Below are 14632 nucleotides of genomic sequence, written 5' to 3' on the forward strand. Positions count from 1 at the left end.
GGTGAAACAAAAATAAAGGAATAAATGCTTCTCATTAAAGCTGCTCAAATCAATAACAATAGATCATGTAATTGTAGTTCATTTGTAATGATGAGCTTGCAGAGAATTATCACGCGACTCTGCAGTTCCCCTCAGCTCTATTGACCCACACCTATGGGGCTTATAGCGACTGATAACGCCTATTTAATAGCCTGACAACAGTGATAAACCCACTCTATGATGTGTGCCTGGTGCCAAACAGCAGACAAAGTCAGAGACTACCTGATGAACAATTAGCAGCTAAAGAGCCAGGTATCTTTTTCAGGAGTTGGTGGAGACCAAAGCAAAGCAAAAAAGAGAGTCAACATTGGACCTACATTCATCAGATGGACACAATCATGTTCATGCTAATGTCTTAGAGACGCTAAATTGGCTAAAACAATCTTATAAGGTGACAATATGTCAATGTTGTGTCTAGAGCTTGCCCCAAAGTTGCCAAAAAAAACAACCGATTCTGCTTTAAGTTTCCGAATGAGAGGTAGAGTAGATTTTCAAAGTGGCTATTTGATGGATGTGTTGATATGCCTGGTATCACGTCCTGTTACAACAAAATGGACATTATATGGACAGTACATTCATTTCCTGTATATTAACAGCCAAGCAGTATAGCATGAAAATGAGCACATACTACCTACTTTATAGCGTTATATAAAGAGTGAAATTGAGGTGCAATAACAGTGTTGACCTCTCTTTTGTTGCATTTTGAGCAGGATTTGTAAAGCTTTGCCTCTCCATTTGTTGAAAAAGTGGAAGAGATTCAGTGTAAAAGAAGAAGTTATTTTTGTCGTTAGTCATTTAAAGGCCGTAGCTTGTTAGAGACTTGCAAGAAAAGATTGTATGAATTGATTTTTCTTTGCTCCAACAGGAAAGTTTTGTACCCGCCCGCTCAGACAGGAAAACACAACTCGTCTGGAACAGTTTCACGGTCTTAAACAGCTTTTGTAGCGCTGCGTCACTTTAGCATGGCTGGCTGCTCGTCTGTATTGATCTTGGCTCAAGTTGTTTGTCGCCTGTTAAAATATACAAGGATCATGATATTTGTTGTGTTCACTGTCTCTGTGTGTGTAGGCCATCTGGGCGACAGTTCAGGGTTTACATATTAATGGGAATTGTTAAATTCAATTTATACCAGGACATTCTGCTTCTGTTTGTTGTGATGAAGACGTTGGGTAGGAAAGGGATGATCTAGGTTTGCCACCTCGAGCAAATTACCACAATTATTCCCCTATTTTCTGGATTTTCCCTGGTTTACGCTCATCTTTCTGTGTAAAATGTATTACAAATGATGTTGTTTTGACCACCCTCAACTAAGACAACAGTCGTAAAGTAAAGTCATACCTTAATATCTGACACCACTGAACAAGGGAAACGGTAAATCTCCTCCCATCTGCTTCCTGTAAAGTCTGTGGAGCTCATAGGACACACTCCTCTGACACGCTCACAGCCCAGTCATCCATAGCTGTCATTAAAGTATAAACCTCTACCTGAGGCTTTAATCCTCCTATCAGACAGGACCTGGACTTGCCCTATAGCACAGTTCACTAACCTGGTAGCAGGAGCCTCAGGACATCTGCAAATCTTGCCTGGCCCCAGTGAACGGCGTTAAAAAGGCAGCCACCGTGGACATTTTCCAACTTAAAAGCCGAAAAGGTTTTTGTGTTATTAGATCACCTTGACGAAGTTCAGGTGCTGAATTCGAAAGTTTCAATATTTCCATGCCTTTCAGGGAACTGACTTTATACTAAAGCACAGAAACAGGCTAGTTTGCAACATAAAATCATCCAGAAGTTGCTTTGATTGTTATTTATGTGAGTGCTTCCTTTGTTTTTTTTTTGCTTTTATTACTTTAAATTTAGCAGCATTAGAGAATCAGGGTCATGAGAGTGTAAAATATTTATAAGTATCATTATTTTGAGTGTATGGAAAAATATTCTTGTGTGCTGCTCTGATACCCAGCTGGGATGTTGCTGTGTGTTCACAGAGCTCTCGCGTCTTGTAGGGCTCCGTGGTGACGCGGTATGAAATAAAGATAAAATGCTGCAGCTTGCAGCGGAAGCAGTGTTTCTTTCATCAAATAAATAAATCATCTTATAGACAGCAGTGGTTATATTGTTTTACATTATGTATAAGATAAGCCATATGTGGTCAGACGTCACTCACCAAAAGTCCATATGAATATTAACGACTTCATGCTCAGTGATGTTGTGGTGCATTACAGGTGCAAAACAGTTTAAAAAAGATAAGTCAGTGGGCTTCAAAAAGTCACAGATAACGGCAGTTTTCACATGCGTTGTATACGGAGAACAACGAAAAGTGTAAACTATACAATAACCCTTTCTTCTGATTTACAGACTTGTTTTGTGCCAACATCTTTAGATAATTTACCTGTACTAATATTAATCATAGTTGTACAGAAGGTGATCACTGAACTGGTCTGAACCAGACACCAGCATAACCAAATAAAAGTAGGAGAAAACCTATGCACCTATATGGGCAATTTAAAGTCAACAATTAACCTAACCTGCATGTCTTTGGATTGTGGGAGGAAGCCGGAGAACCCGGAGAAAACCCACGCTAACACGGGGAGAACATCTCACACAGAAGGGCCCCAAACTGGATTTGAAATTCTTACTGCGAGGCCAGACCAAAGATGCATGAGGTTAATTAGCGACTCTAAATTGCCCGTAGGTGAGAGCGTGGGCTTTGTGCTAATATTTGATTGTTTTTTTTCTGTATTAGCAGGGCATTTCTGTATTTGGTTATGTTTTGTCTATTTGCATGTCTTTTTCGTAAGTCGAAGTGCATTGAGCTCTCAAGGCCACCCTACTTGACAGCTATGAGGGGATTTTTTAAAAATCATTGTAATCTTGTACAAAAGTACAAAACTAAAGAACAGACCTCAGTCACTGAGGGTCTTGTGAAAAGTGCTTTGCTCAGCTGCATTCGTAGGTTTGCAGATTTACATTAGTGTGACACGACTCAACCTTGACCTCCTGCTCACAGAGCTTTGTAAAAATGAGTTTTTCTGAATTAACATCGAGATTGATACGTTAGAATATAATTCATCCTGCACAAAAACTTTATCCTGCATGTAGAAATTAGACTTTGTGAAGTACAAATACGTAGATCAGTGCACCCGTTTTATCACTATTTGTTCAACATCTCAAATGTGCGTAATTGTTGTATCCACAACACCCTTCCGTCTAATATCTGCATAGTTATCAGTGTTGAGACTGCAGGGGGCACATTGCATCATTTCAAACCTCATTTAACACCGAACCGTGCCCCTTTCTAAAGCCCAAATTGCTCGCCATGGAGCAGCAGAGTGGCTCCAGACATTCATTAGCTTAATGAAAACAGGCCACTCTTCTTCTACCGCCCAGCGAGCGCGTTCTCGGCTTCGCCGCAACGACCATCTGCTCTCGAGCTCCCTGCCAGCTATAGGATAGTCCTGTCAAAGCAACCCCCGTGAAGAAAGGCATCCACGAAGGTGCCTTAATCATTCAGATCAGAGGACAGGCAAGGACAGTAGGGATGCTTTTTTTTTGTAAAGAGGGTCTCATCTGTGCGTCCCCTGGCGCCTCCCTAACCTGAAATGTAGCGCTCACTCGTGATGTTAATGATGTTCATGAAATAAGCTGAGTGTGCAGTTGTCGGAGTTGAGTTGCAGCAGCCACACAGCTGGCACTGAAGTTATTATCCGCTCTGCCACAGTGGGAGAAGCTGCTTTGTGAAAAGGTTAATATCATTTTAGGGTTGGCCAGTGTGTGTTGTGGTGGGCGGCTGACCACCTGTTCAGCTCTGGAGGTGGTCTCTTTTCATCTCATCCAACAGCAAATATTTGAAGGTTGAACCATTTATTACAATTAAAAAAACAGTGTGTGAGATAGTAGGAGCAGCTTTTATGGGCTTGTTTCACATTCTCTCCTTTTTCTAATTGATGTTCTGCTCATATTTTTCTTCAGAAAACGACCCATTCGACTACAGTCGTGAGTTTCACCTCTCGGATTAATCACCACTAATTTCAGCAGTGTTGCGCCCTCAACAACCCAGAGCTACCTCTCTCAGTACGAACACTAGCTGGTGCACAGCGAGAGGGAAATGATAGTCAGAGCCCCGAGGCTTGAATCTGATAGTTTGTCATCTGGATAGTATTACTTAATTTCCCACTGGGAAGAAACTCATTATTTCTGACTTTATCTCAGCACTGACCTCTAGAACAGTCTCAGGAACGTTATTGGTTTGAGCCCATGTTCCCGTTTCTTTTTTTCCTCGGCACGACACGGGTGACCCTAAACGCCAATAAGATACATGACTAGCGAGGGCACAGTTCAAACAATTGGACAGATGCATTTATACGTTATGCTGGACTGCAGATGAAAGGCCCATTCGCTTTTAAATGTGCTACATAGAGAGCACAATTCATTTGATTTATCACAGGCTACATTACAGCTTTTTCTCACATGATGAATGGTGAAAGAAATGTAAGATTGTATTGATAATAGATGACTAACGGCCAGCCAACATCTTTTTTTCAAAATGAAATTCAGATTTTTCAATACACAGCAAATCATCAGCCTCTGCATAATCTGGACTGGACATGGATCATTTTGACATAAGTATACAGATACAGACATTGTGTTTATCCATGTAAAAATGTATTTATATATAAACAGTATATAAAAATTAAAAATAAATTTAAAAGAAAATAAATCAATTAAAACTAATAATCAGTTATAGATGTAAAAAAAAAGATGACACTATTTCACAGTCTGGGTTATATAACTTAATTCAACTTTCTCAGTGCCTTGGACAATGTGTCAATTGCATTTCCATTCGCACAGTTGGTTCGAGTGATAGAGAGTTCCAGAGAGATGATGTCTAATAATGAGAGAATCCATTGGGAAATCTGAAGTTTATGCAGAGGTTTCCGCCTTAATACTAACAACTTTTTGATGGCCATCAGACTTAAAAGAAGAAGTGATTTCGTAACATCAATTACTGAATCATCATTTAGAAGTAAAACATTGGGTAAACTAGGAATACACGTATGGATACATTAAAGATCTTACTGATACAATTTCTATGTAGATGAATCATTTAAAAAATAATAATACATCCACAGAGCTTTTAGAAAGGTGCCAAATAAAAGTATAGCTTTTCCTAAAAAATTATTATGATTGTGAATTAATCACTTAAAAAATGTTGACGGGTCCAAAATTAATGTTTTATTTATCTCTGTGGAATACAACTGAGGCTTGGTTCCCACTTCTAACAAGGCTTGTGAGACAATAGTACAACAATGTTGGTATTATGTGGTGGCGATCAAGGTGCTAGTTAGCGTGGGAAATAAAAGGATAAATGGCTGAGTTTGACAATAAGCGCCCAACTTCATCCCAAGTACTCAAAAGGAGGCTGCGTCTGCCATGCCTTGCCGCACTGAAGCTGGTGTCTCCATCAGTTTGCTGAATATGTGAATATTTACAGTGGCAAAAAAGTGACAACTGACATTAGCACATATAAGCTGCCTTAGTTTAAGCATCCGAACAACAATAACCCATAAAATTACATATCGGCATATTTAGACAAAACCAACAACAACTACCAACAGCCATAGTCCGTGCAACCTTAACTAATGTGTCGTTACCGGTTAGATTATCGAAATGAGAAAAATTACAGCTTCCATCCCTGAGGAGTTACGTTAGTATTAGTGGCGGTTGCATCAATATACCTAATGTTATATTTCCCGCAAACAATATAAAACGAAGATGCGCATCAGAGGGGATTTAGAAGTGGGTGGCGGACTGAAAAATGAATGTTACCTAAAACTAGACAGCCATATCCCCAGATTACCATAAATTACGTAACACGAATCTTGAAACACCGCCGCACAAAGTAACCTAAATCTATAGCTAATGTATAGCTGCATGTTGCAAAATTACTTAATTACTCTACCAGGAAATATTCATCACTTGCCATGACTGTCTGTCTAAGTCTCACTCCACTCCATAAAATATGCAGGTTGTACAACGAACTGGCAACCATTTGTTGTGAAGTGAATGCAATGGAACAGAGGAGGGTGCGATATCAAGTGGCTGAATGTTATCAATGTTAGCAATAGCACCTTTAAAATGAATCATTTGATAATTATAAGTTTCGGGATGACCTTGATCACACCCAATGACGGACATGTGAATTTTTGGAAATTCTTGTACATATTAGATACAAAGCCCAGTCAGCATCTTTTATGATTAACCTTTTCTCCAAATGGATTACATATCTTTTACATCCAACATGTAAAGACTGTCTTCAGAAACCTTTGTCTTCATTATTTGTAATCTTCTTACATATGTTGGAAGTATTGATAAGGCATTTTGGTTGCTTTTTTTTCTCTTGTGTTACAGTTTAATTTTGTCGGGAAGCTGCTGGGACCACGGGGAAATTCCATGAAACGATTACAAGAGGAGACGGGAGTGAAGATGTCCATCCTTGGCAAAGGGTCCATGAGGGATAAAGGCAAGGTAAGATATTGATTTGTGTTGAAATATAGTTGTCGGGCTGGTCCAAGTAATGGATCAAAAGGAAATATTTACAGACACAATCTGCTTGAAATTCCACCAAAGCATAGAAGAATATTCTAACCAACAACATCTGAGCTGTAACTGAGATGGATAACACCCAGAGTGGAATTAATAGCTTTCAGTTGGCAAACATATGTAGTAGAAAATGGGAATGTTTTTCTGTGTGCTGTTTAATAGCATATTCTGTAACAGTCAATTATGAATGCAAAGTAATGAATCTCTTTGCCAAAGTCATTTATCCTGCTGACTTGTGGTCCCCTGGAGCCAAACTTATCCGAGCGTGTACAAAGACAGTCTGCTGGATCTGATGTTCACGCTCTTAACAGGTCTCAGTGTGCTGCTATAGTGTTACATCGCTATTATTACTGTAGCCTCCGATCGAGACATCTAGACATGACAAAAGACTTGCAGTGTTACCACCTCTTTGGTGAAACTGGAGCTGCATTTCAATATGTCAAGAACATGTTGAGGGTGAAATAATGTGGCTCTTACAACCACTTCAAAAGGAGCTATATTCAATATGTTTCATAATAAAAATTTATCAAATGACAATGTGAAAGAGTTCCCTCTTAGAATTATCACCCGAATCTACAGCTCCACTCGGCTTTACAGAGCTTTATTGCCAGTTTCAGCCCATTGTTTAGCAGTCCGTCCTGCAGCTTTACTGTTTTGGTTCACTCTTCCCGCTCTCATCAGGATGTTCTCATACACTGTTCGTAGCTATACTTACGAAAAGTAATGCAGTCATTCGTATACATCTCACAAAATCCATTCAAATGTAATCCACGTAATTGTGAACCAGGACGGAAGAAAGCGCTGCGTCGGGAGGCGTTTTTGTTGCCTAAACCTAACCAAGTTGTTTCCTGTGAAGCCGGAAGTTTATTTTGAAAAGACTGTATACATGTAACAAGCGGAAACTGACACGTGTTGCTGGACATTTGTAGGAAAAAGCATGAAAATGAGGAATAGTTTTTTGTAAGATATCATACGAAACGTTTCATGAGGATACATTGCTCTCATAGCATCCTTTTCAACTGCATCAAGCAGCTGTTTTCCTCATGAGTTGGTAGGGACCAAAAACGGAGCTAAAAGAGACAGAATAGTGGACTTACGTATATTCATCAGGAGGCCAGAAACACAACTCCAAATGAATGTGTTCCTGTTTATATGTCAATGTTGTGTTCACAACTTGTTTCAGCTGCCCTCAGGTGGTCAAAATATCAGTTATTACAGATTTAAACATATCCGTGTAGTGTTCATTTGTACAGAGAACAATCTCACCTCAATGTCCATTTAGCAGCTATTCTTGAGCTTTCATCTTAATCAGCTTTCATCCTAATCAGCATAGAGAGTTGTCATGTAATTAATTGTACATGTAATTGTTTTCCTCAGCAGATGGAGTTTCACAGTTTTCTTGGACGTGTATAGCAGGTGCAGTAAGAAAGTACAGTAGTTTATTACTGTAATTGCTATATACTGTAGTTATAAGTCTTTTCCAGCATCCAATCATAGATTTACATTAATGTGCCTGTAAGTGCAATTTTAACCATGCAATCTTCTGGATGACTAAGTTTTTGTATAAGTCAACTTAATAACTTCAACAACTGTATGGCTTTGTAATTAGAAATTACCGGTAATACCTTTTCGCGTCGATTTCCATTCAGACCTAATTGTGGGGCTGAAAGTCTTCACTCTTACGAAAACTGAAGGCACTGAGACGTTTCTTTGCCATCACATTTTTGAAAGTGCCTTGGCCGGTGCAAGAGTTCATTTAAAACTTTGGCTTCCTGCCACTAAGTCCTCTCAGTTTACTCATGTGCTGCATTAACTTGTCTCGGTAGTGTGTAAAATAAAGTAAAGAGGTGATAAAATGTACGCAAAATAATAGTTTATTTGCATGCATGCAGGGCTTAGGTTGTGATGCGGCACTGTACAGGACAGGATGCAATATGACTTTGTGTTATTTAATAAATCAGTTACTAAGTGCCACTATCACTAACATGGTGTATTATTAGTTTCAGTCTAAGGGAGATTCATGGTGCTGTGTGCAGCACAAAGGAAAATAATAGACTCCTTAAAGTTGTTTCTTACCAAAAGCCGGCTACATAACGATCTGATTTAGCTCGGTGTTTCTGTGTGCCGTATTGATTTTGTGTACAGTCTGGGCAAGTCTGAAGGACTCTGTGATGAGACTGACACCTAAAGGTCGTGACCGAAAGGCTGTCTGCCACTCGAGGCAGCTGGTCACAAGGCAGTGTGGTACAGATATAGCAAAAGTCCCATTACAAGCTAAAGTTGTCATCACACGTCTGCCGTCTCATCCAGTTTGTCAGTAGGGTGCATCTGTCTAGCCGTAGGGTAATATCTCAGGTTTTAGGAATTTTGCATCAGAGCAGCCCACCCACATATTAGACCATATGGTCAATATAACACCTTGTGCACAGATATTAGCCTGGTTAACAGATAAAGCAAGGAGTACTCATTCAACCTCTCACTGTGTACCAAAGAAAACGCTGCAATGTTTAGTTCTTAAAGTCCTTATAGCAGTACAAACATATAATACTGATTGATTAAAAACAGGCATATTCCAGTTATGGTAACTGATGTATTTGTTCTCATTTCCAGGGAGTTAAATACCGAGGCTTTGTCACGGTCACTGGCGTTCGGTACCATTGCACACGGCACCCTTTAGTATGAAACGCACCGGGCGTTCCATTAGCTATAATGTAAACCCATCCGCAGCAACAGTAAACGCTCCAAGAAAGTGCGCTGGGAGTGTGGTGACGTAGTTTAAAGAGTGAAAGAGACACACTAACGGCGGGCGGGTCAAAATACAAACACAATGCTTTCATCCGGGAGACAGCTATTGGTGTCCCGTGCGTTAAGTTTTACTTTGACATTACAATCAGCTCTTTGTTCGTGTCCCGTGTTCACAACGTTCAGTGTCATTTTCACTGTGCAAACATAGTAGTTTTAAGCCCAACCATGTAGTTCTTTCCTAAACCTAACTATAGTGGTTTTGTCACCTAAACCTAAAGTGACGCCAAGGGCGTGACAAAGCGGCGGTATGTGACGAGTTAGATTGAGAATGTGTTTTGTATGTATAGCTCTGTGTGGGCTGCTCCTGCTGTAAAACTCTCCAAAACGTTTCAGTGACAAACTACTGAAACTACTCAGAGACACGATCGTCCGCCCACATGCCCACTTTTGATCTGATCCATAATGACTTAGGCTTTCTGACAGTGAATGTGACGCCTGCTGAAATTTTAGGAGTGATTTTTAATTAAAGCTGATTTCTCCTAGAGGGTAGAGAACGGCCGTGTGATGCAAGGACAAAAGTTTGGCTGGATGAGTGGCACTCTCGCTTCTCTTAACCGCCACAATCAAGGTGTCCTTGAGCGAAGCACTCAAACACCCAACTGATACACTAATACAAGTAGACAAAACGTCTCCACTCCAGGTTTGACATCACTTCCGATTATTTGTTCAGTGTAGAATCGATTTTGCGATTTAACTGGTTCCTTTAAAACACAGTTAGGACTGGCCTCGAGCTATAGCCTATTACAGATCTTTTAAGCCTTTGAAGCCAGAGTGAAGCCCCAGGCAGGGGCCCCTCAGGGCCCCGAGTTAAGATTGAAAGCTGATTGGGCTTTTCTTGTCATCAGACTTTGGAACAGTTTGCATTAAGAGCTTGGATTGACGTATTTTGTTTACTTGAGTATCTTCTTGTAGACTTGCTTTAACTCAATGCCTCCTATTCCAAACTGAACACCTCTTTGCATTCCTAATTTATTTCTTTGCGTTTTCACCTTTTATCTTGTGGATCTCTCTTGCTTTAAGTATTTATAAGACTGATGTTGTATGGTTGAACCGAACAATGTGGAGATACACTAAAACAGTTAGGAGGTCGGTACCCCCATCGGGGTCACGAGATAATTTCAGGGTGTCGCCACTCGCCAGATGGTGGTGGAGAAAAAAGTAAAATAACATATTTTAGACTAGGGAATGTTTTTTATATTCCCTGTACCAGTGATATAATTTATCTTAGAATAGATTTTATTGAGTGTGTTTGTGAGAGTCAAAGTGTACGTGCACATAATTTTCTGACGGGGAATTTACAGCAGGTCAGAGGGAGAGAGAAAGTCACGAAACGCATCAAACATCCACAGTGCCTGGAGCACATTGGACAATGTATTTTTGGAAATCAATTAACAACACAAAACAATGACAAATATTGTCCAGAATCCCTCACAGGTACTGCATTTAGCATAAAAATATGCTCAAATCATAACATGGCAACCTCAAGCCCAACAGGCAACAACAGCTGTCAGTGTGTCAGTCTGCTGACTTGACTATGACTTGCCCCAAACTGCATGTGATTATCATAAAGTGGGCATGTCTGTAAAGGGGAGACTCGTGGGTACCCATAGAACCCATTTTCATTAACTTATCTTGAGGTCAGAGGTCGAGGGACCCCTTTGAAAATGTCCATGACAGTTTTTCCTCGCCAAAATTTAGCGTAAATTCAAGGCATTTTTTAGCCTCCTTTGCGACAAGCTAGTATGACATGATTGTTACCAACGGATTCCTTATATTCTCTAGTTTCATATGATTCAGTATAGCTTTTAAAATTGAGCTCGCTACAACCTAAAAATCGCAAGTTGCGTTAATGCGTTAAAGAAATGAGTGGCGTTAAAACGAATTTGCGTTAACACGTTATTATTGCGTTAACTTTGACAGAACTACTAATTAGATAAAGAGAATCTGGAAACCTTGCCAAACTTATTCTCAATTCTAATGTTTACTGGGATGTTGAGAGAGTAAACTTAGAATTAACACAGTAACAGAAATCACGCTGCACCTGCTGTTTGTCTCACCTGCATCTTTTCCCTCTCTTTTCTCTTCTGTCTGCCACATAGACAGAAGGATCTCTGTGTTTTATTTATCAAACGTGTCATGCCTCACCTGTCCACAATGCATCCTCGGTGTGCACACCTGTCCCTCATCTGCTAATCAGTTTGCTGCCTCCCCAGCTGCACCTCGTTACCTCGTTAGTGTTTTTTTGCCTGTTGGTGACTGTATGTATGCCTGTCTGAACACTAAGTAAAGACCCTCCTCAATCTGTATGTGGAATCACTTTCTGATACAGTATCAGTGTAATTTTTGTCCCTTTTGTCCACCATTTCTGTAATTTTCTTTTCCATTGATTTTTTTTTCTCAAATCCATTTGGCACAAGCGGTCACAAATTCATTTACAGACCATCAAAATAACTTGAACTATATGTCATGTCTGAATCACAAGATGTCAATCCATTTAAACATTTCCGGGAGCTGTTATGGAGCGGAGCCTGCAGAGCTTTCTTCACAACCAATCACAAAATGCAATTTCATATCGAAAAAAAAAAACATTCACTAACGGCATCCCTGGTGCCAGAATCTATGACCAAGCTCTAATATCTAGTCTGTTATTTTTGTCTTTTTTTCTTTGTCAGATGAGCAGTATTCATTCTCTAGAAGTTAAGTTATTCCTTACGCAAGTGAGGAAAAGGTCACATGTCATTCAGAAATGCTTTTGTGTGTGGTTTAAGTGTCTTCCTGGTGATGAATGTAGTAATTGTGTCTCCTTGTCTTGAAACTAAATCATAAATGTTACTGTGGGTTTGCAGCCTGTCTCTCCAAGAGATGCTTATGATGAATGGAGGAAAAAAATGTGGAGTTGTGTGTCAAAGCAAAACCATTTTATTCTCAAAATGATTTTTCGAGGAGGAATACTTTATTTGGCCAGCAGCATGGCTCTCTAGGGGTGACATTGTCAATCTGTTCGGGTTTTAGTCCAGACTGAAATATCTTAACAACTATTGGATGGATTGCCATGAAATTTTCAATTTTCAATTCATGTAACTGGACGGTGAAACCTACTGACTTTGGTGATCACCTGACTTTTCATAGTCAGTCACAGACACGGCAGTAATTCAATTCAGACGGATAAATTAAGCCAATAATGGCTTCTATCCGACTACAATATAGTGGTACTTAGTGAAAAAAACACACATATAACTTAAATTTGTATACTTCGGTGTACGCCGTTTCATTCGCAACTGCTCCAGCTTCCTTGTCCTAGTTTGAAATCGGTTGGTGGCCCCTCCCCTTCCTCTAAGTAGTAAATATGACGACCGTTGAGGATGAGAAGTGTCCAGCGTTCCGCACTTAACGTTTACAACGTTTTGAGAACAACATTTGGGTACTTTAAGTGCACTGCATTTTACTATACTTCTCAATGTGAACGTACGCACCTCAAAATAGCAAGTGTAAGTACAGAAGTATGTGAATTAAGCCACAGCAATGGTAAACATTATGTAAGGGATAATGTACAGTGAGCCGGTCATTGTTATGAAAGAAACCCAGACAGGGCGATGCCGCACCCCGACACGGTCTCTCATCGCCCCGAAGGGGTTTCTTTCGCAACAATGACCTGCTGGCTGTACATTATCCCGCTTATTACATGGCTACTTACTTAAGAAGTCAATAATTTGACACAAAAACGGTACACCTTTGTCCGGCATCAGAGCTGCGCCCATAGCAACGGTCTGCTATACATAGCAACGGTCTGCTATACATAGCAACGGTCTGCTATAAAGAAATAACAGACCGTAGAACGCCGGGATTGACCAATCAGAATCGAGTATTCAACAAAGCTGTGTAATAAACCTGCTTAATGTCAGCATGTTAGCATGCTGACGTTAGTATTTAGCTCAAACCACTGCTGGTGCCTACAAGTATAATCACACAGAGCCACTAGCATTCTCAGTGACAACCTTCACTACGTAGGGCAACAAAAATGAGTCCAAAATGTCTCTAGTCATTAATAAAATATTAAATGTTCATACAATTAAATGTCAAAAAAAGTGTTTTATCCATCATATATTTAATTGTTGTGATATAGATTTACTGAAGATGAAATCATTCAACATCAGCACATTTTACCCGTTTTGTTTTGTCACTCTGCAAAGTACAATGTAAAGACTTCCAAATGAATACCTCAACACACGTCATTATGCAATAATGTAATTACTAAAACAACATGTATTTTGGGTTCTCTTTTATGAGTACAAACCCTTCACTGTCTGCTCTTTTTTGTTTCACAGGAAGAAGAGTTAAGGAAAAGCGGCGAGGCCAAATACGCCCATCTGAGTAATGATCTTCATGTTTTAATTGAAGTCTTCGCTCCACCTGGAGAGGCCTATTCCCGCATGAGTCACGCCTTGGAGGAGATTAAAAAATTCCTAGTTCCAGTAAGTTTAATACTTCCTAATTTTCATTCCTGTGCGGTATATGAACATCAGTCATTCCTGCTGACTTGATAATTTCCCCACGAAGCCTATGAACACAAAGAGTTTACGGTTTCCCGGGTTTGTTAACATAATATATATGCGTGAAGTTTTTCTCTGCATCACAACCCATACCTTACACCACCCTTACTTACAAATGAAAAATAATGTATTCAGCAATTAAAGTGCAGTATGGAAAAAACTTGCAAGGCTCCAGCAACTTATAGCCCGGAGAACTTAGCAATAATTAATGTGCATGTTGTGTACTCTTGCTGAGTTTAAGCTGTAAATATTAATCAGGCTTTGCAAATGTGACAAGCCTAATAGACGAATTGTGCTGCATGAGTCTACTTTATGGAGTTCATGCTCTTTTCCTATACGGAGATGATGTTCTTACAAGCATGCTTTACTTCCACACACGTATTTCCAAGAATATAAATATATAGCTGGCAGAGTGGCAGCTCTCGCTTCATTGCAGTACGTTGAGAAAAGAGGAGGTATTGTGTATTTCAAATGATTCTCATAACATTGCAGCAGCGTTTTCTAATTAGTGTTAACACAGGATTGGCTGTAATACATTTCGTTTTTTTAAATAGGTGCATTGATTCAATGAGCACAAACTGTCGTCAAGCCTAAACTGTCTTTTGTGAAAATCTGCCAGCAGACGAGGAAGAAATTCAGTAA

At 39.8% G+C, this 14632-nt stretch overlaps 1 protein-coding gene across 3 annotated transcripts in view; it reads left to right on the forward strand.

Annotated features, from left to right (window-relative positions):
- Positions 1–14632, forward strand: part of khdrbs2 (KH domain containing, RNA binding, signal transduction associated 2) — an 86794-nt gene that overhangs the window by 26676 nt on the left and 45486 nt on the right. For all 3 annotated transcript variants that reach the window (XR_012595229.1, XR_012595228.1, XM_074646368.1), the window contains exons 3-4: positions 6444–6560; positions 13766–13912. Coding sequence is in view for 1 of the 3 variants with exons in the window: in XM_074646368.1 (XP_074502469.1) it covers positions 6444–6560; positions 13766–13912 (264 nt within the window). In the remaining 2 variants the exon portion in view is untranslated. The remainder of the gene's footprint in view (positions 1–6443; positions 6561–13765; positions 13913–14632) is intronic.

Source organism: Sebastes fasciatus, chromosome 9, assembly GCF_043250625.1.
Source record: "Sebastes fasciatus isolate fSebFas1 chromosome 9, fSebFas1.pri, whole genome shotgun sequence".
NCBI lineage: Eukaryota > Metazoa > Chordata > Actinopteri > Perciformes > Sebastidae > Sebastes > Sebastes fasciatus.